Here is a 19,044-nt window from a genome sequence, read left to right as displayed (position 1 = left end):
GGGTTCTTCAGCTGCAACATGCAACTTCACCACTAGATGTCACTAAACTCTACACACTGAACCTTTAAGAAATACACATTCTATATAGCTACACTACGTTAATCAGCAAATTAACTGATGAAACAATAGATTCGATCTGAATTGAATGGAGTTTCCAGATGTTGGACACATGTTTTCCTCTGTGATGCACGTTGGACTTCAACCAGCTGCACCTGCTCTCTCTCTCTCTCTGCTCCACATGTGCACGAACACCAGTGAGTGTGTGTGTGTGTGTAGTTCCCAGTGTGGCGCGTGTTGTTGTGGTGGTGGTGGCGCACAGGCCAAGCGCACAGCCCGGACTCTCCACTAGATGACAGCACTCTCTCGCCCATGGTGGAAAAAATTATCAAGAGCGATATTCCCAACGCAAGGATGTGGACTGTCCCTTCCTGTTTTAGTGCCGACACAGCCACCGTACCGACGCACGGCGCAGCAGCAGCAGCAGCACGGGCTCTCCCCTCGTTATGTCCGGATCCTGTTCGCCAGAGACGCGGAGCTTCATTTCCCACCGCGGGCTCCGAGGCTTTGTGTGTTAGGAGGCGAGCGGCCGTGTTGTTCCTCCGCCGCTGACGCACAGCGGGCCCGTCCACTGCGCCTCCGCCTCGGTCCTGCCCCGCGTCAATGACCGTCCTCCCCTCACGCTCATGGCGGAAACTAAGATCATTTATCACATAGACGAGGAGGAGACTCCGTATCTGGTCAAGCTGTCCGTGTCTCCGGAGAAAGTGACCTTAGCTGATTTTAAAAATGTCCTCAACAACAGACCCGTCAACAGCTACAAATTCTTCTTCAAATCCATGGACCAGGATTTTGGGTGAGTGGTCGCTCGCTGTTATTATTGTTATACATTTTTATTATAACCCTGTTATTGTTGTGTCATATTGTGTTATAGCAGTGCATGGTTAAACATCTGGCTACGGGCCGTGTCACGGGCAACAACATGGGACGATGCAGGCTGCAACATCTGTACATGTGTGCAAACTACAGTGCCATGTCTGCCTCCATGCTCCTGGCACCTGCTCATTATTACAGGCACACACTCACAGACACACTCTCTCTCTCTCTCTCTCTCTCTCTCTCTCTCTCTCTCTCTCTCTCACACACAGACACACACACACGCACATACACACTGTTTGAAGTGATACCGGATCTGTCCAGAGCCCTAATGACGCAGCCCCGCATGCATTACGCAGAGCCAGACCCCAGCTCCACACAGACACCGCGTTAACCCATAATCACGTCAATACATATTAATAAACGTCAGAGCGATGCTGACAAAAGAATCCACATGTTCCAGTTCTCAGGTTTCATATTGTTTTGGTTTTGGTCCCCCCCCCCTCCTCCTGAGCCTGATTATTGAAGCATGGGATTTCCCCCCCATGAAATAACAATTTAACAAATTATTTTTCATTTATTTTTGCTTTTAAAAGAAAAACAGCCTGGGGGGAGTTGTATTTCTTCGTGCACGCTTACGAACTCTCACATAATGGACTGCAGGTGAATCCCTGGAGAGTACAGCAACCACAAGACAGTGATTGGGACGATTACAGGGGCAATTCTATCAGCAGTGTTTGCATTTACAGTAATTGCCCCAAGAGGTGGAGAAGTTAACATCAGGAGATCAGATGTCGAGCTGAACCACTTCTTCATGACCTTGGATTCGCAAGGTTTTTTCGTACCATTAGCTGCGACTGAAGTTTTCAAAAAGACTGATCTCAAGTAGAGGATGTAGGAGAGACGGGCAGTGAGGACAAAGAATATACAATACTGTAATCAGTGGTAGTCAGGAGGGAGCGAACTGAATCAAATTATTTAATCCTAAGGGCATAATTTTACTCCTCATTATGTTATGGAGCTATAGAAGAAATGTAATGACGCACAACTTGTCGTATCATTTAACGATGATTCAAGAAATCTAAAAATATGTTTTTAATGGTGAGTTCTACCCCAGGAATTCACATTTACAGATAATCAAAATTAAGAAATAATAGACACATTTCCTCACTGTTTCCCTCTTCTCTTCTTTTGTTCCTTCCTTGTCGTCTCGTTTTAACATCCCATCCTGATTTACAGGTCAACAGGTCTCCCTCGGTCAGTGAGACTCCACTTGCATCAGGCCTCTGCTGGGAATGGCGTATTTGTGTCAGTGCCTTGTTTCTCATTCCAGTCTGAACAGTCATACATGGGCCCACACACATCAGCAACTCGCGCTGCAAATCGCAAAACACGATTGGAGGAAATGCAGGGGGCAGGCAGTGCCTATAGAGCCCGAGCGCCACTCATTTCCACTGCAGCCTGACCTTGTGAGGGAAGCCGGCTCTTCCTGGTGGCAGGCTGGGCTCGGTGCGGCGCTTTGTCCCCGGCCCCGGCTTCCTGCCTCTCGTTCACCGCAGGCCGGGCTGCTCGCGAGGGCCTCAGGTGATCGACAAGCAGATTATGGAAACAAACAGGGCATGTTTGCTCTCCCCACATAAGAACGCGTTCCATGTTGCTGAACACACGGCTACAGAAGGCCGACCGGCTCCTGCGTGGCCATCAACAAAGCCTGTTAAGTTCAGCTGTGACTTGGACGTCGTCTAAGGACTGTTCTTTTCCACACGGGGCTGTTATGAACAGTTTATGAAGGCGTCTTCGTGAGGAGTCGGGCCTTTGAGTTAAGGTTGAATATTCCGGGCTCTGCAGGCGCCGTATGGCACTGGCACAGTATGGAAGCAAACTCAGTCAAAGGCACGGAGGAGAGCTTTGTGGTAGCCATGCTGGCCGTACTGCACACACACAGACAGAATGGCTGCCGGAGAATTAGCTGGGGAGGAATAAGAGCGCCGAGCAGAGAGGGAAAACATCAAATCCCTTGCAGTTATAGACAGTGTTTGAAATGTAAATGAGCAGTCAGTGCAGGGCCCTCTGTAGTAGACCCCCTGCTGTGCTGGAAAAAAAAACAGCCATTTTCTTAAGAGATTGCCGAACCACATTTGTGCCGGCCATATCGGCTCTTTAAGCAACGGCCTCATGAAGCTGGTAAACGGCTCGCCGCCGAAACGCCTCAGCCGACTGCAGCGAACGAGCCATTGTAGCTCCTTTTGGAATCTGTGTGACCGGGGGCTGTGGCTTCTCCGGCAAATTGAACCGACCAGCGTTTTCTTTACGTACATCTCACACCTCGGTTGTTTTTTCCTTCTTATTTCTTCTAGTCATATTCCTGCATTCATCCATATTCATAAGACAGGAAGTTAATGGCGGCTGGGTTGTTTTGAAGGCACCATTTATCTCCCTTACTATCCAGAGACTTCAAGGTGATGATTTGGCGTTTTTTTTATTTTGTCACTGCCACCGGTCGGTGAGTGGGTTTGAGACCTCAGTATAATGCAAGTCACAGAGGCACTGTGGAGCCGAGGAAGCAGCCAAGCTGAAGCTCTGAAAGAAACAGTCTTGTTTGTGCCTCAGTAAAAAGGGGGGGCTGGTATAGGGGGGATTTTTACTCTGCTGAGGAAGTGATGCTGAAGTGTCTGTAGTTGGGGGGGGCAATAACAAAATCTGCAGCTTTTTATTTTGCACAAATGCCACTTTGATTTTGCCGTTTGAAGATTTCGACATTTTAAGGTTTTACTGTCATAGCATTAACTAAAAGGCTCTCACTGTCATAGTGACACTATAATGTCCCTCTTTTAGTGTCTTATTGTGACGTTATAAATGAAAAACAACAAGAACATCTGTTGTTGTGTTACTGCGTGTTACTGCGTGAACCTCGTGGTTCCAGTATTAAATGTACCACAATGTTTACTGAGTCAGACACTCTGTCACAAATCTATTCACAATCTTATTTGACTGCAAATATTTTGCTTCCCTGTTTAAAGTATCATGAGCATCAGCCCGAGCAGTCGTCCTTGGACTGTTGGCCGGTGATGGTGGTTTTCTTCTCAAGCGTCTGGTTTTCTAGTTTAGGCTGCAACGACCCAGCCCTCCTCCGTCTCTCCCAGCATAAACAAACAGGTCTAATCTTCCACAGCTACACAAATATCCCCGGCAGTTGAATATTCAGTTGTGAGATCTCGTGTCATTATCCTGTGAAATCCGTTAAGACCCATTAAAGCTGTCAGCTCCAAGAAGTCAAACCTGTGACAGCACCAGACCAGGGCTCCAGAGTGTGACCGAAACACAACTCTGTGATACATGTGATTGTCTGAGTGGAGAGCGACAGACACACACACACACACTCAAAATCAGAGCTGAAACACTGCAGTACTACAGACCTAATACAATACAAACCTAAAAGCTCAGAAATCACCAATGCATGTGGGAGCTTTCAAGAAAAGGTATATTATTGTGGTGCCAAAAGGTGGAGTGAAAAAATGTGGGTGCACCCAAATTCTCTATTAGTTATTCGATAGGCTCACCAGTCTGGAGCCCTGCAGACACGTGCTTCTCTAGACATGGTGTGTGTCTGTGTGTGTGTGTGTGTGTGTGTGTGTGTGTGTGTGTGTGTGTGTGTTTGTGTGTGTGTGTGTCTGTGTGTGTTAAGAGTTCAGAAGTGGAACTGACACTCCTGATATCAGATGGAACTCGAAAAGAATGCAGGTCAAGGGTATGTGGAAGACGTCATCTGTTATAACTGGTATTGTCTTCCAGTTCCTTCAGTTTCCAGCCCTCTCGACAGATGGATAAACGTTTAACAGATTTATTTTGCACGCTGGGACGTTCAGACGTTGTAAAACACGTCTGTGAACCCAGTGAGTGGAACTGGTTGTCCTTGTCAAGCATACGGAAGAGGGAGCGCTGTTGCTGAAATTTCGTTAGCGCGGGCCACTCCCACATCCTCGCAAGTCACCTTACAGCTGGTCATGCTTGAAAGAGAGGATGCAAACACTTCCTACCTAACCAGCAGAGTCTGCCCCCGCCTCCCTCCCTCTTCCTCCCCGAGGTGGAACAGGCCACAGCCGCAGACTTCTGTGGTCGTCAGCTCCAGCCAGAGCGCTGCGTTATCTCTGTCCACCACTCCCTGCAACACCGCTCCCACAGCGGCGGCAGCGCACAAAAAAAACACACAACACAGCTCGGCTAATCATGTCAGTCGCAGGGAAGCTCTGGCAAACAGGAGGGTGGAAACAGAAAGCTGTAAAGTCAGAGACAACCTTTGCATGAAATCCTCTTACTCTGTCCTGTTCTCCTGGAGTCGGGCTTTTACCTTTTCATGTGTTCAAGCCCAGAAGCTAATATGAGATGTCCACATGTTTCATAAATGCTCAGATTTATAATTTCTGGGGGAAATTGTAAAGACTCAGAGGGATTAAGTTATAAACTGGTGAATATATATCAAGTTGTTTTAGGCCCCGTGTCGTTGTGTAAGGCTTCATGTGTTCATGTGCTGCCAGAGCGTTAAACACTCGAGCCCGGCAGGTGATCTGAACTGTGTCCCAGCAGGTCAAAGGGTAACTGGGAGGTATTTCTGTCGAGAATTTACTGCCGAGCTGAGGCTGACACACCGGATCACTCTATTAATACACTACTGAGCCATGACACCCTGTTGTCTCTCTATCTGTCTATCTATCTGTCTGTCTGTCTGTCTGTCTGTCTGTCTGTCTCTCTGTCTCTCTCTCTCTCTGTCTCTCTCTCTCTCTCTCTCTCTCTCTCCTGTCTCGCTCTCTCTATCTATCTATCTGTCTGTCTCTATTTCTCCATCTCTCTCTCTCTGTCTGTCTGTCTGTCTGTCTGTCTGTCTGTCTGTCTGTCTGTCTGTCTGTCTCTATTTGTCTATCTCTCTCTCTCTTTCTCTCCTCTCTGTCTGTCTGTCTGTCTGTCTGTCTGTCTGTCTCTATTTGTCTATCTCTCTCTCTCTTTCTCTCCTCTCTGTCTGTCTGTCTGTCTGTCTGTCGGTCTGTCTGTCTGTCTGTCTGTGTCTCTGTCTCTCTCTCTCTATCTCTATCTCTATCTCTATCTCTCTATCTCTATCTCTATCTCTCTATCTCTCCTCTCTATCTCTCTCTCTATCTGTCTGTCTGTCTGTCTGTCTGTCTGTCTGTCTGTCTGTCTGTCTGTCTGTCTGTCTCTCTCTCTCTCTCTCTCTCTCTCTCTCTCTCTCTCTCTCTCTCTATCTCTCCTCTCTCTCTCTCTCTCTATCTTTCTATCTATCTATCATTTGTTCTATCTATAGTATACAGTGGATCATTGTGAAACACCTCTGCTGTCAGAATCAATCATTGCAGTTTTATGGCCTCGTCCTTGCCAGGTGGAGCAGCCAGCTCTTATCTCATTATTGTGTTTAGTGTAACTGCACAGACGACGTTCATAAATCACCGACACCGCTCATTGAGTTTAATGTGTTTTAGAGCCTGAATGTGGAGAAGTCGTGAATTCCTCTCAGGGTCTGTCAGCGATGCAGGAAAGTGAAGTGTCTCCGGGCTGTGCCGTGTTTGTGCCGGTCAGCCGACTCCGTGTCCTTCTCCCGGTCAGTTGAACCTAACCGAATCTGTCTGCCTGTTCCCCAGGGTGGTCAAAGAAGAGATTTCCGATGACAACGCCAAGCTGCCCTGCTTCAATGGGAGAGTAGTGTCCTGGGTAAGTGAGATTGATGGTGTGCCCGTGCGGCCCCACTCTCCCAGCAGCCTCAGCTCCGGACCAAAGAATTGTGCAGCACTCATGGATCATGTAAAAGTGGCTGTGTAACGCCTCCACAGCTTTTTAGACACTCTTCACCTTCAGCTCGCTGTTCAGCACAGATCTGAAGGTGTGAGTGCTTTCATCTCAACTGTAAAATTAGCCACAGTTACGAAATAGAATCGCCGTTTGGTGAGTTCCACAATAAAACAAGAAATCCTTCCATCTAGTGTCTCCCGACTGATAGAGGTTACTCTATCGACTGTTTGTGTTTATAGAAGATAAAGAGATTCCCTGAAGGGACGATTAAGTGTAGCAAATCAATCTGTCATGTAAGAGGAGAATTTACATCTTAATCATTAATCTATCTGCACAGAAGCTTTGGTGTTACTGTAAATATTGATGGAAGATTAAGAGCAAAGTTTAATCTAATTTAACTGGCTGTTCATTTAAAGGAACAGTCTGTAGAATTTAAGGGAAATTTACGGACAAATTACAATATTCATCACTTATATATACATCCATCACCCATTGAGCCCACTCTGTTTGTAACAAATATGAGCTTGTTGCTGAAATGTGTTGTGATTAAGAATAACGCCATGTTTTTACTCGATATTAGATTTAGTTACAGGTTATTTTCTTGCCTTTTATGTTTAAAATGAATAAAAATAAATGTAGTTAATGTCATATGGTGCCTTAATTAAACAATAGAAAAGGACAAATTGTATGACACCCCTGCTCCAATCGCCATGCACCTGTACCATACTATGTAAAACATAGGAGACCCCTCCCCAAACCCCCATATTACTGTGCATGGATCATTCATTACAGCTCTATAGAAACACCTGGTCACATGTTAGCTTATATTAAGTATAATCCAGTGAGCTCCACACATTAGATGATACCAAATTTAAAGTTGAAAATTAAGGAATCAATGTCATAAAACAAAAAAATCCTAAATCTTCAAATGTGTGGAGGTATTCTTTTATTAACATAAATCTGTTCTCTTCTGATTTTGAATTACAAGTTTTTTTTATTTGGATCTTATTTGGATCTATATTGTATGTGAAGCAGTTTGAGTGGCATGACTTGTATTCAGCATGCTATACAAATACAGCTATTATTATTGTTATAAACATTTTCTTTAAAGTGAAATTTACTCATTGTTGATGTCAGGGACCGGGTTCACTGAAGAACCTGAGGACACCTATGACTCCCTGAGCTCCCATTAGCATAATCACGTCCATACAGTTGTTAGTCTCCGAGGCCGCCTGCTTCAACGCTCATTATTCTGGCTCAGATGAAAGCAGAGTAGCCGAATCTATGGGTCATTGTGCGTCATCCTTTGTACTCACACTCATCTGGGTAAAAAGCAGTGAGGTCTTTTAGGTTTCTGCGTCGCTCGCTGTGTTTCTCAAGTTGTTTATGCGTCGCCACCAGTCATCTCCAGGCCGCATCTCATTTCACCGCTGCTCCTCGTGCACACACTCCCCGTGCGTCTGTCTCCGTGGGGGCAGCGTCACCGTGTTCATCACAGAGTGTGTTGGGGGCCGCATCATCCCAACAAAGTATTTATTATTGTTTGTGTTTCTCTACCATGTCTCCCTCAGTTGGTTCTGGCAGAGAGCGCTCACTCGGATGGAGGGTCTCAGTGCACGGAGAGCCACCCGGAGCTGCCCCCTCCTCTGGAGAGAACAGGAGGCATCGGAGACTCCCGCCCCCCCTCCTTCCAGTGAGCAGGCCGATAAGCGCTCGTCTCACACGCACAATTACACACGCATGGCATGTAGGCAGATGTATTCAAGCACACCAATTTCTTTTTTCACAGCCCACAAAATATTGTGCTAATCGGAATGGGGATTGCCTATGAGAGCTCATCATCATGGGACTCATATGGGAGGTGTAGGTGGCCCGTGTGTTAATATGACATATGCTACAGCTCGAGAGTGTAAACATGCATGAGCGGCTCTCCCACTTGTGTGTGTGTGTGTGTGTGTGTGTGTGCTTCCCTTCCCTACACTCGACATCAGTACACTCGTCTATGTTAACGTGAGCCGCTACTGCCGCTGAATCTTGAAATAGCCATCGCGGTATAAACATCTTCAGGCAAATACTGGCACTCAGTGAGGCCCTTTGTACCCAGTCACTCAGAGCACTCATCCATACTCGGCTAATGAAGGCGTATGTGGTTGAAACAGACAGCGGTGCCTGAAAGCAAGAGAAATGGAGATGCTCCCGACCGCCTGAGTCCGGTTGCCTGAGCCCGGACTTTAAACTTCAGCCTGGCAGATTACAGAATATCACTGCACCAGCTCAGGAGACTTCCCAGGCTAAATATAACTGGACGCACTTGGGGCAGTGGGGGCAAGAGTTGTTGCCATCGCATCGCCAGAGCAATACGACTGCGGCTCTATATTGAGAACGAGCAATCTGTCATGTCTGTGTGTAGCTCTTTATCCACTGTTTGACATCTCAGCTCGCTTTTGCCCTCTATAGGCCGTTCCCTGCTGCTCGGCCTGTCAGCCGTCCTGATGGTTTTATTGTTCCCGGCCCGGCTCTCACCAGGATTACCGCCACCTTGTGGAGTGAAATGAAAGTGCGCCAGCTCCCTTTACCCCCATGTAATCCCCCACCCTCACTCTCTCTTTCTCTCTTTGAGTCAGACGGCCTTTCTCTCAGGCGGCGTGCTGAATTCCCCACAGCGAACGCCCTCTCCCCCCTGAAATTAATCCGGGCTCCTCCCTTTTTACCGCTCTCTGTAAATAGCGAGAATATTATTACCACTTCATTTCCCCTTTGTGCTTTATTCATGCATTTCATGTGTTTGTCGGCGTGAATGGCTCTATTTGATGAGCACACAGAGTAGGTGTCGCTGCGAAATGGACACAACTGATGTGCTGCTGCCTGGTAATCCGGATTAACGTACATTAAAAAGAGCCCATCTCCATTTCCCAAGAGGGAGGAGGGGGGGCGATTGGCAGCAATGAGGAGTGGGGTGGGTGGGTGTTTGTGGGGAGGGGGTTGAAAGGAGGTGGCATTTGTTCACAGCTGCAGCCCAGCGCCTTGGATAATCTCCCCCCCGGATCAGCAGGCCCTGCCGCCCGGCTGCTCGGCTGCCGCTGACAGCCTGATTGTCACCGTCACACCACTCGTCACGCTGCCTCCCAACTCGCCACCGATAGAAGAACGCATCCAAACTGTGCATCTTTGGTGATATTTGCAAACATGCGGTGATCTGTGCTGGTGAGGTCCTGGCCAGGTGCACCCATTAGCACTCTGCAGCCGGAGCGTGTAAGCACGGCTCGTTGAGCACCTCGTCCCGCTGAGGGAACACAGCACACGCAGCATCCTGTCCACTTTTGTGTTTTTAATTTGCGTTGATCCCTCGCATGTCGGCATCGAGGTGTGTCAGGGAAAACTAAACGCAGCCCCTGCAGGATCATCTTTGTGTTTTATTTCTATTTATGAATACAACACGTGTCGGTGTACCTTACGGGCTCTGCCACGTGAGCGTGAGTGGACATGAATGTAAGTTTGATTATCTATGCAGGTGTAAAGTACATGTTGCACACATGTCTAAGTGTGTGTGACAGACTGACAGGGCTGAGTAGAGTTCTCACCGGCTTCAGGTTTCCTCGGTGCCTGGTGGCTGTGTACGTCCCTTAACCCTGGTGCCTGAGGCCACGGCGTCTCCATCCCTCTGACAGAATAACAATCTGCCTTCCAGCCCCTCCAGAGCCCCCCCCCAGACTCCTCCCAGACCCCAAGTACACAGGCCGCCTCACCGCTCGGCCGACACCTGATCTACCACTTCTCGCCTTTTTTTTCTATTTTTTATGCAATCTGTCATCCTCCCCTGTCTGTCTCTCTCCCAATCACGCTCCCGGCACCATCTGGGCTTTCAATAGGTCTCATTAATGCGAGTATTGTGCAGGATGGCTCCCTCTCAGGGTATCTGGTCATTAAAGACACTTAGTGAAAAACACATCACATACCGCAGAACAATGAAAGTGCTGTTTTGGCCAGAGGGACTGAATTATAATATGAGTTCCATATTCCCCTAAGGTTGAATGGCAGGCAAACTGATATTATAACAGACAGAAGTGTATTGTGGCTGGGGGATTATGTTCACCAGTGTTAATTAATCTGAAAGATTTTCTGTGAGGGAGGCAGAGAGTGTGTGTTTTGTGCATCAATATGAATCTGAGGGAAGTATTTCTGATGTGTGTGTGTGTGTGTGTGTGTGTTGCAGTGCCAACGCGGTCAGCAGTCGAGACGGCCTGGACACCGAGACGGGCACCGAGTCTCTGCTGAGCCACCGCAGGGAGCGAGAGAGGGAGCGTGCACGGAGGAGAGCGCGAGAGACTGAGCGTGAGTATTATCAGCGTGGAGCAGACGGATCCTTAAAATGCATTTATCCTCTCATCCCAACTTATTACATTTCGGTGCTTCTTGCTCCAACTCAACTTTTTCTACTCTGCACACGTCACTCACCTCCACAAAAAAGAAGGGAGCGCATAACCAAACGCTCGGGAGTAAAGAAGAAGTAAGAGGTGAATCAGTTTGACTATTGGTCAACGATTCAGGAATCCACTTTCCTGCTCGGAGATTGTCCGGCTGTGTCCTGTGTGGCTCAGGTTGATGATCAGAGGCTGTTCCACCTGGTCGTCACACTCCCTACTTGTCCACTGATGAAACCCTGTCAGATGACACTTGTTTTTTATGAAAAATCAGAGGAGAGTCTTTTCCAGCTGTTGTTGGGATACAAATCCTGCCATCCACCATCTACCTGGAGAAGAAATTGTTGGGATTTCTGATTTCAAAAGCCCTGAGAACGGTTATCGGCTGCAAACACATCTTTCCTTTATTGTTGTGTTATTTTTACCAAAGCAATTTCTTTTGGCGGGAGGAGGAACGCTTTCTCCCTGATCCCTCAGAGGACGTGCTTGAACTGCTCTGTCGGCTCTACCGGCTCTATTTTTTTAATATGACAACCTCAACAGGCCTCATATCTGCTTTGTCCACAACAGAGAACAGAGTAGGCAGCAGGAAAAAGATGTGTTTTGTTACCGGCATAATCAAACCTGAAATATTTAGATATCCACTTCATCCTCTCCCTGTTCTTGCCAAATAGCGGGTTATTGTCCATTTCTAGTTGGATTCATGGCAGGAGGTAATAAAGAAGCAGCTTCTGATGCAGTCGGCTGTTGTTGTTTGTTTTCCTCCCTGCAAAGCCAGTTGTCTCTCTCCCTCTCTGCCTCCCCTCATCCTCTCCTCACAGCAAGCGTGGCTCTTCGTATCCTGTGCTCCGGGCTCATTAAGCAGATACTCATTAGTTTATGTGCTGCATATGGTATCACATAGTATCAGCATCAGGTTGTGGTTGTAGGACGAGCCGCAACCCTCTCGCAACCTGGGAACTTTATTCAATCGACTGAATTCATCGGGATCGAACTGTTGAGCAACTCGGGACAGAGTGTGTGTTTTTTGACTGGGCTCAAAGTGATGTGTTGTTGACGGTGACGGTGTCAGAGCCACAGCTGCCGACTGCCGGCTGCACATCTGTTGTTGTGCCGGTGATACGGAAATACATCGAGTCTAATGAACGTTATGTCTGTCCGCCAACCTCCTCTGGGTTCAGTGACAACACGTGAGGCGCTGTTGCACGGATTATGGAGAATAGAGAATTACTTTAGGATCACTTCATGTCTAACTCTCCCACACACACACACACACACACACACACACACACACACACACACACACACACACACACACACACACAGGTTGGCACACCTATTTGTATTAGGACTTAACATGGACTTCCTTGCATTTTGTGGACAGCCTAACCAAAACCTTAATCCTTACCTTAACCCTGACTTAAACCCAAATCACCTCGTACCTCTAACTCTATCAAGGACCTAGGGAATATGACTTTACGTCATTATAGCACAATGACATTACATTGACTTACATTGATTTCCTGGACACTAACTATAACTTAACCATAGTTACTACTTGTCTAACTTTTAGCTAAACCTAACCTTAAAACATGTCTCCACTTTAAAATGTTAAGATTTATGTTACGGATTAAAATTTGCCTCCATAAGCAAAGACAAGTCTCCACAATGTGACAGTGTAGGTTACAGATTTAGGTCCCCACAACACAGTAATTCCTGGACCACAGACACACACACACACACACACAAGCACACACACACACACACACACACACACACACACACACACACGTATTTCTTTCCTCACTTCACATCTCCCCTCCCTTCCACACGACTTGTTGTCTTAGTTGGGCGTGTGTTCCTTGTGGTTCCAAGGCTCATGAATCAAGCAGGACCTAATAAAGTGGAATTTAATTCTGCTCAGTGGTTTGCAGTCTCAGTCACATGACCTGAGTGACGAGACATATGAAGCTGTAGCCGGCGCCCAGACCCCGCCTCCTCACCTCACTGCCTGCAGCATCAGCAGCAGCAGCAGGAATTCCCCTGTCACCTTAGACACACGCTTCAAATGATCCTGTCTCTGTTTTTACGGCGATCGGGTAAAGTGCTCTGCCCCCCGGTAAACACCAAACCCTGGTTTGTTTGTCTGTCTGCGCTGAAGCGTTTGAGTGTGAATGGATGAATAATTTAGCAGTTGAGAATTTTAGGAGGGATGAGCAGGTGTAAGACCCCCCCGAGGGCAGCATGACGGCGTTATGGGATACGATCCGTAAGACAAGACTCTGATGTTCGGTTATTGCACCGGAGCAGAGAACATCTAATACCTACAACAACAATAAAGGAACAACTGCATGAAGCATTATGCTGCTCAGTGCTGCTGCTGGGATTGGGAGGCTGGAGTCAAAGCATACATGGCTAAGCCGGAGCACTTATGCTTGTGTTAAGGTATTATCACGAAGCACAAACACAGCTGGTGAACTTCGGCTGTCCTGCGTTATTAAAAAAAAGTGTCTTAAAATCCCGTCTCTGTGCTCTGACAAGGAGTTGAGCTTTTAACAACCCTGATGGTGTTTTTCACCTGAGGCGGAGACGAGAGGGGACGGCCCATCATCTCCAATCCCACATTAACTCCCTCTGTGGGGGGGGGGGGGGGGAACCCATCAACTGATTGGTCATGAGCAGATTAGTAGTCATTCTATAGCTGCGTGCGACGGGAGGGAGGGAGGGGCAGGTGGGGGTGAGGAAATACTTTCTCCCGACTCTCAGCTCAGTTTTTATCGTGCGTCGGATGAGAGCTCGCCGTTTCTCTGGTGAGAGGGATTTGTTGTGTCCGTTGATGGAATCTGACATTATTTGCTACTGGAGGTTTTTATTCATTTATTCCAAGGTGTTTTATTTTGAAAGTTACAACTATTATTCCTTGATGTGAGCATTTATGTTTATGTTGTTTATGTAATATAATGTTACCCACAAGTGTAGAAATTATCAGCTTAAATTGTTCCTTTGGCTTTTATCTATTGAGTTCTCTATCTGTTCATTTATTCCCTTTTAAACTTCTAAACTTTAGAAAAGGACTTTATATATATTTGCTCGTCAGTGATAATCTTTCGTGTTGATGACCTGTGTGTGTCACCGCCTGTGTTGTAGATGAGCTGCGAGCAGCCGGCCGGTGGGCAGAGAGCGTGTGGTGCACAGGCCGGGTTCTAGAGACGGACTAGCACAGACGGAGCAGAGCAACAGAGACACAGATTTCAGCCTGTGAACCTGCACCCTTGTGTTTTCCCTTTGTTTGGCTCTCTCTGGTGTGGCAGTCATCCCAGCGCGGGAGGAAATATGTTTGAGTGAATCCTCTCAGTGGATGTCCCTCTGCTGATTGAGTGCTTATGTGCAGTGGCTCAGCTTTCATAAGAGCACCTCCCGGGCGCAGCCAGCGATGGGAACTGCCACATTGCTGGAATGTTTTGCTTGCTCTCGGCGAAAGCGCTGGCTGCCACGCCCTCTTGGCCTTATGAGATCTTTCAGCCCAATCCGCTGTTTCCCTGAGACGTCACCACCTCAGTGGCAATGTAGGTATGGAGGTGGACAGGGTGGTCGTACCTGGGGCTTCTCTGTGTGTAAGGAAGTGAATTAATGCAGATATGAATGTGTACAGTCAGACACTCGACTGAAAGTACATCCCAAACATCTGTATTTCTACCTTTTCAAAGAACTGAACCTGTGACTCATTCATCTGTAAACTCTGATTTCTTTTTCTTATTGATTGAAAAACCTCACATAGACGCCCTCCCCCTCGTTTTGATCTAACTCCTCGATGAACAACATGACCTCTCGTCTGACTCACCCCTCTCCCTGCTCTCTCTCTCTCTCTCTCTCCCTCTGCTCTCTCTCTCCAGTCCCTCGCATCAACGGTCACTCTAAATCAGAGCGCACTGCCAGAGACTCGGCCATGGGTTACGACAGCGCCTCAGTAATGAGCAGTGAACTGGAGTCCAGCTCCTTTGTTGACAGTGAGGAGGATGAGGATGCGAGCAGGTAACACACCACTCCTCGTCTGCACCCAGACCCTTGTATCTGTAGATGTAGTTTGTTTCTGAAAAAATATCTATTGTTTTATTTCAATTTATAAAAAAATTGAAACACCCAAATATATTATTTCTGCAGCAGATATGATTTATTCGAGTGTTTTCCCTTGAAACTCAGTCATTTCAGTGTCGTACAGTAATTTGTGGGATGTTTACTTGACTTATCATTTGTTTTTGTAGTTGTTGCGGATCCATCACTTATTCATGATACTTCTTTAAATCTCTACTCAATTTAGAGCCTATTTCTTTCTTAACATGTAAATGTAATTCAGTAATTCTGCATTGTGTATTCTGTAGAGTAATTTTATAAATCAGCAAATGCAAATTCAGATGCTGAACCAGGCCAGAAATTCCTTGGGGGTCTCATTCAGTTAATTATTAATTAGCAGCACAGTATATGAAAAACACTGAAGAATGATGTCGTAAATGCAATTTGCAAATGGAATAGTAACACGTATCAGCTCTATGTCAAATATCAAAATACCAATGTAATTTGATTATAATAAAATTGTCTCCTAACATATTGACCTGCACACTTTGTATTTGTCTACCTGTGGATATACATTTAAATAGACATTTACCTTTTTAAAACAATTTATATACAACATTATGAGAAAAATTGTATCTTATACCAGGTCATATTCAAATTAAATAAACTGTTTTACACTCCTCGCGCTTTTGCTTTTTCCGTCTTATTTTAACCTTGTATCTTTTGTTTCTTTTTCCTTCCCTCTCTTCCTTCCCATCTCAGGCTCAGCAGCTCCACGGAACAAAGTTCTTCTTCTCACCTGATGCGCAGACACAAGCGCCGCCGACGGAGGCACAAAGTGGCCAAAATAGACCGAGTGAGCACGTTGCATCCGCCGCAGCTGAAATTGAAATTGACGTTTTCTGAGTTTGAAACAGATGAGAGAGCTGATTGATATTGATATTTGTTGCTCTACATATTCTCATGTCCTCCTCCTGCTCTTTCCAGTCCTCATCCTTCAGCAGTATCACCGACTCTACGATGAGCCTGAACATCATCACCGTCACACTGAACATGGGTAGAGCTGATCCACAACTATAATGCTTATAATACAAATTTACACCAATAATTTCTAATATATATATATATATATATATATATACACCTGTCTAGAATAATCCTGTGTTTTCTCCCTGACAGAGAAGTACAACTTTTTGGGTATCAGTATTGTTGGTCAGAGTAATGACCGGGGAGACGGGGGCATCTACATCGGCTCCATCATGAAGGGAGGAGCTGTGGCTGCTGACGGGAGAATAGAACCTGGAGACATGCTCCTCCAGGTACATGAGCTCATGATTTCAGTTTAACAAATTAACATTCAACAAGAATTCTGTAATTGTGTCGTAGTATTGTGGTATATATCAGTGCTGGGTGCGATGACAACACATCTGCTGCTGATTCACAGTGTGAAAGCTGAACGTAGGTTTTGTGGCCCTTTTAAAGTCCACTTCCTGCCACTTGCTTCTCTTTTGATCTCAGTGGCTCCACCTACTGTTGAACCCAGGACGGCTGATTCCACTCTGCTGCCGCACAAGCATTCATAATATAGGTTTCATTTTAACCGTTGGAAGTAGCTTAGGATTTGCAGGCATCTGAGCACAGCGGAGATTAATGTGTGTGAGCTCATTGAGTTGTGTAGCAGAGGTTAAACATAACGATTTAGTCATGAAAAACACACAATGTATAACTAATGAGTGGAATCTGACACGCGGAGTTGATCATGTATGTTTGTCTCGTGTCTGGCAGGTGAACGATGTGAACTTTGAGAACATGAGCAATGACGACGCCGTCAGGATTCTCAGAGAGATCGTTTCCAAAACCGGGTAAGAACATTAACAACCTGTTCAGATCACTTCCTGAGCGTTAGGGATCGTTCAGCTCTCAGATCAGATTTACAGAACAACCCACTGCATGTCGGGTTGTAATCTTACACGGAATCAGAGAGGCTGCTCTTCTGGTATTCGGAGGATTTAAAGAATTAAAAGCAAAGCCCGCTGAGAAAGTCATGTAAAATATAAGCACATCCCTAAAAGTGTATCTGCTGTTGTGACTTCGGTCAGAGGATGGTTTTGTTTTTCATGTGTGTTAAGATAGGGTTCAGCAAAAACTGGTTAACCGATTTCCATGAAATTTGCATCTTGCATTTCACTTTTTACTTCACTTTTTATATCTTTTATCTATTATATATTTTTATTTAGATATGGTTATGTCTAAATAAATGTTAATTTGTATAAATATTAGAAAAAGGGAGTAAATAAGAAGGAGATATATATTGTTTATTTTTATTGCTTTTCTTATGTGTGTTGTATTTATTGTGTTTTTATGTTTCTATGTTCATTGTTTGCACCAATAACCAGAGCAAATTCCTTGTAGGTTTAAACCTACTTGGCAACAAATACTTTCTGATTCTGATTCTGATGAAATTGTATAGAGGGGTGGGGGATGACCCAAGAAAGAACCCTTTCAACATTTTGTGTGGATTCTCTTCCCTTGATTTCTCAGAGAATAATTTATGGAAAACCAGGCACGTTTACAGGACTGATATTTACGTGTGTGTGAGCACATCCAAATACACAGCTAGTAAATCTATATGTGGTTTCATAAGGGGCCTGCTGTGCCTTGGCTGAGGAATGAACTCTGCTTACTCACATAATACACTTTGTTTTTTAGATTACCAGATTGCTGATTAGATTTTCTGCACCGTCTTTGCGACCTCTTATAAAACGATGTGATCAGCTGTTTTCCTGCCTCGCTCTCTCGCTGGTTAAACAAGTTCAGAGCAAGCTTTCAAAGCACACACGCTAATACTCGTAATAGTATAAATAAGCAGATCATCCCGGGGGAGTCAGTTTGTGTTTGACTTGTTGTAAGTGCTATCCTCAGGAAACAGAGACCTGATCTCTCTGCTCATGCATGAAATGGAGCTGCTGATATAAATCAGTTTCCAACGTGACAGCTCACAACGCCCCGTCTCATGACTTTGAAGAGAAGTGAAACACAAATTTCATTTCATTCAAATTCCGCATTTTCTCTGGATCTGCTCCAAATGTAATGAGTTCTACTTTGGGTCACAACTCACACCTCCACAGAATTTCAAGGAAATATGCTCAGTAGTGTTCGGACTGCACATTTCTGTCTGCTGCATTATTTGGCTTTAAACTAACTTTTTGTTTTTTAAATGGCTTAATAGGGTTAATATTCATAAGAGGAGGAAATGTGTTTTATCTTACTGCTTTCCCTGTTTTTACCTAAATCTAGTTGTTACTATTGTATTAAGTGGACATGCTTGAATTTCTGTTTTTATTCTTTTACTTATTCTTGTTCTCTGCATTATTTATACTGATTTACTATATTCACTCTCCAGTCCTATTAGTCTCACCGTTGCCAAATGCTGGGACCCGTCTCCACGAAGCTACTTCACCATCCCTCGTGGTAAGACCTGTTGCAGTCATGTGGAGATAGATCCTAATTCTTCTTAGCAAATACATAAATATATTTGTATTACATTTGGAGTAGAGGAACTGATGCCATGTCATTTTGCAGCTGAACCAGTGAGACCCATTGACCCTGCAGCCTGGATCTCACACACCACTGCCCTGACGGGACCTTACCCACACTACGGTAAAAAACAACCAACCACGCGCATCCTTTCTGGAGTGATTATGATAACCTTGCAGCATTTTTGATTTCTCAGAACTCCCTCTACCTGTGACAGAGTTTGACGACTTGCCCTTATCTGCAAGTAAAACGGACATGGCCACGATCGTCAAGGTGATGCAGCTGCCGGACTCCGGCCTGGAGATTCGAGACAGGATGTGGTTGAAGATCACAATCACCAACGCTG

General features: G+C 45.7%; 1 protein-coding gene across 1 annotated transcript in view; it reads left to right on the top strand.

Moving 5' to 3' along the window:
- The first annotated feature begins 446 nt into the window (after positions 1–446).
- LOC133956927 (segment polarity protein dishevelled homolog DVL-1-like) overlaps positions 447–19,044 on the top strand; it is a 24,507-nt gene continuing 5,909 nt past the window's right edge. Inside the window, exons 1-12 of the mRNA XM_062392296.1 lie at positions 447–853; positions 6,522–6,591; positions 8,241–8,362; positions 10,883–11,001; positions 14,984–15,122; positions 15,924–16,017; positions 16,149–16,218; positions 16,341–16,480; positions 16,947–17,023; positions 18,565–18,632; positions 18,744–18,821; positions 18,916–19,044. The exon at positions 18,916–19,044 is cut by the window's right edge and continues 6 nt beyond it. Of these exons, the coding sequence (XP_062248280.1) occupies positions 684–853; positions 6,522–6,591; positions 8,241–8,362; positions 10,883–11,001; positions 14,984–15,122; positions 15,924–16,017; positions 16,149–16,218; positions 16,341–16,480; positions 16,947–17,023; positions 18,565–18,632; positions 18,744–18,821; positions 18,916–19,044 (1,276 nt within the window). The 5' untranslated portion in view covers positions 447–683. The remainder of the gene's footprint in view (positions 854–6,521; positions 6,592–8,240; positions 8,363–10,882; positions 11,002–14,983; positions 15,123–15,923; positions 16,018–16,148; positions 16,219–16,340; positions 16,481–16,946; positions 17,024–18,564; positions 18,633–18,743; positions 18,822–18,915) is intronic.

The sequence above is a fragment of the Platichthys flesus genome, chromosome 7 (genome assembly GCF_949316205.1).
Source record: "Platichthys flesus chromosome 7, fPlaFle2.1, whole genome shotgun sequence".
Classification (NCBI taxonomy): domain Eukaryota; kingdom Metazoa; phylum Chordata; class Actinopteri; order Pleuronectiformes; family Pleuronectidae; genus Platichthys; species Platichthys flesus.
This window is presented reverse-complemented; position numbering and strand designations above follow the sequence as displayed.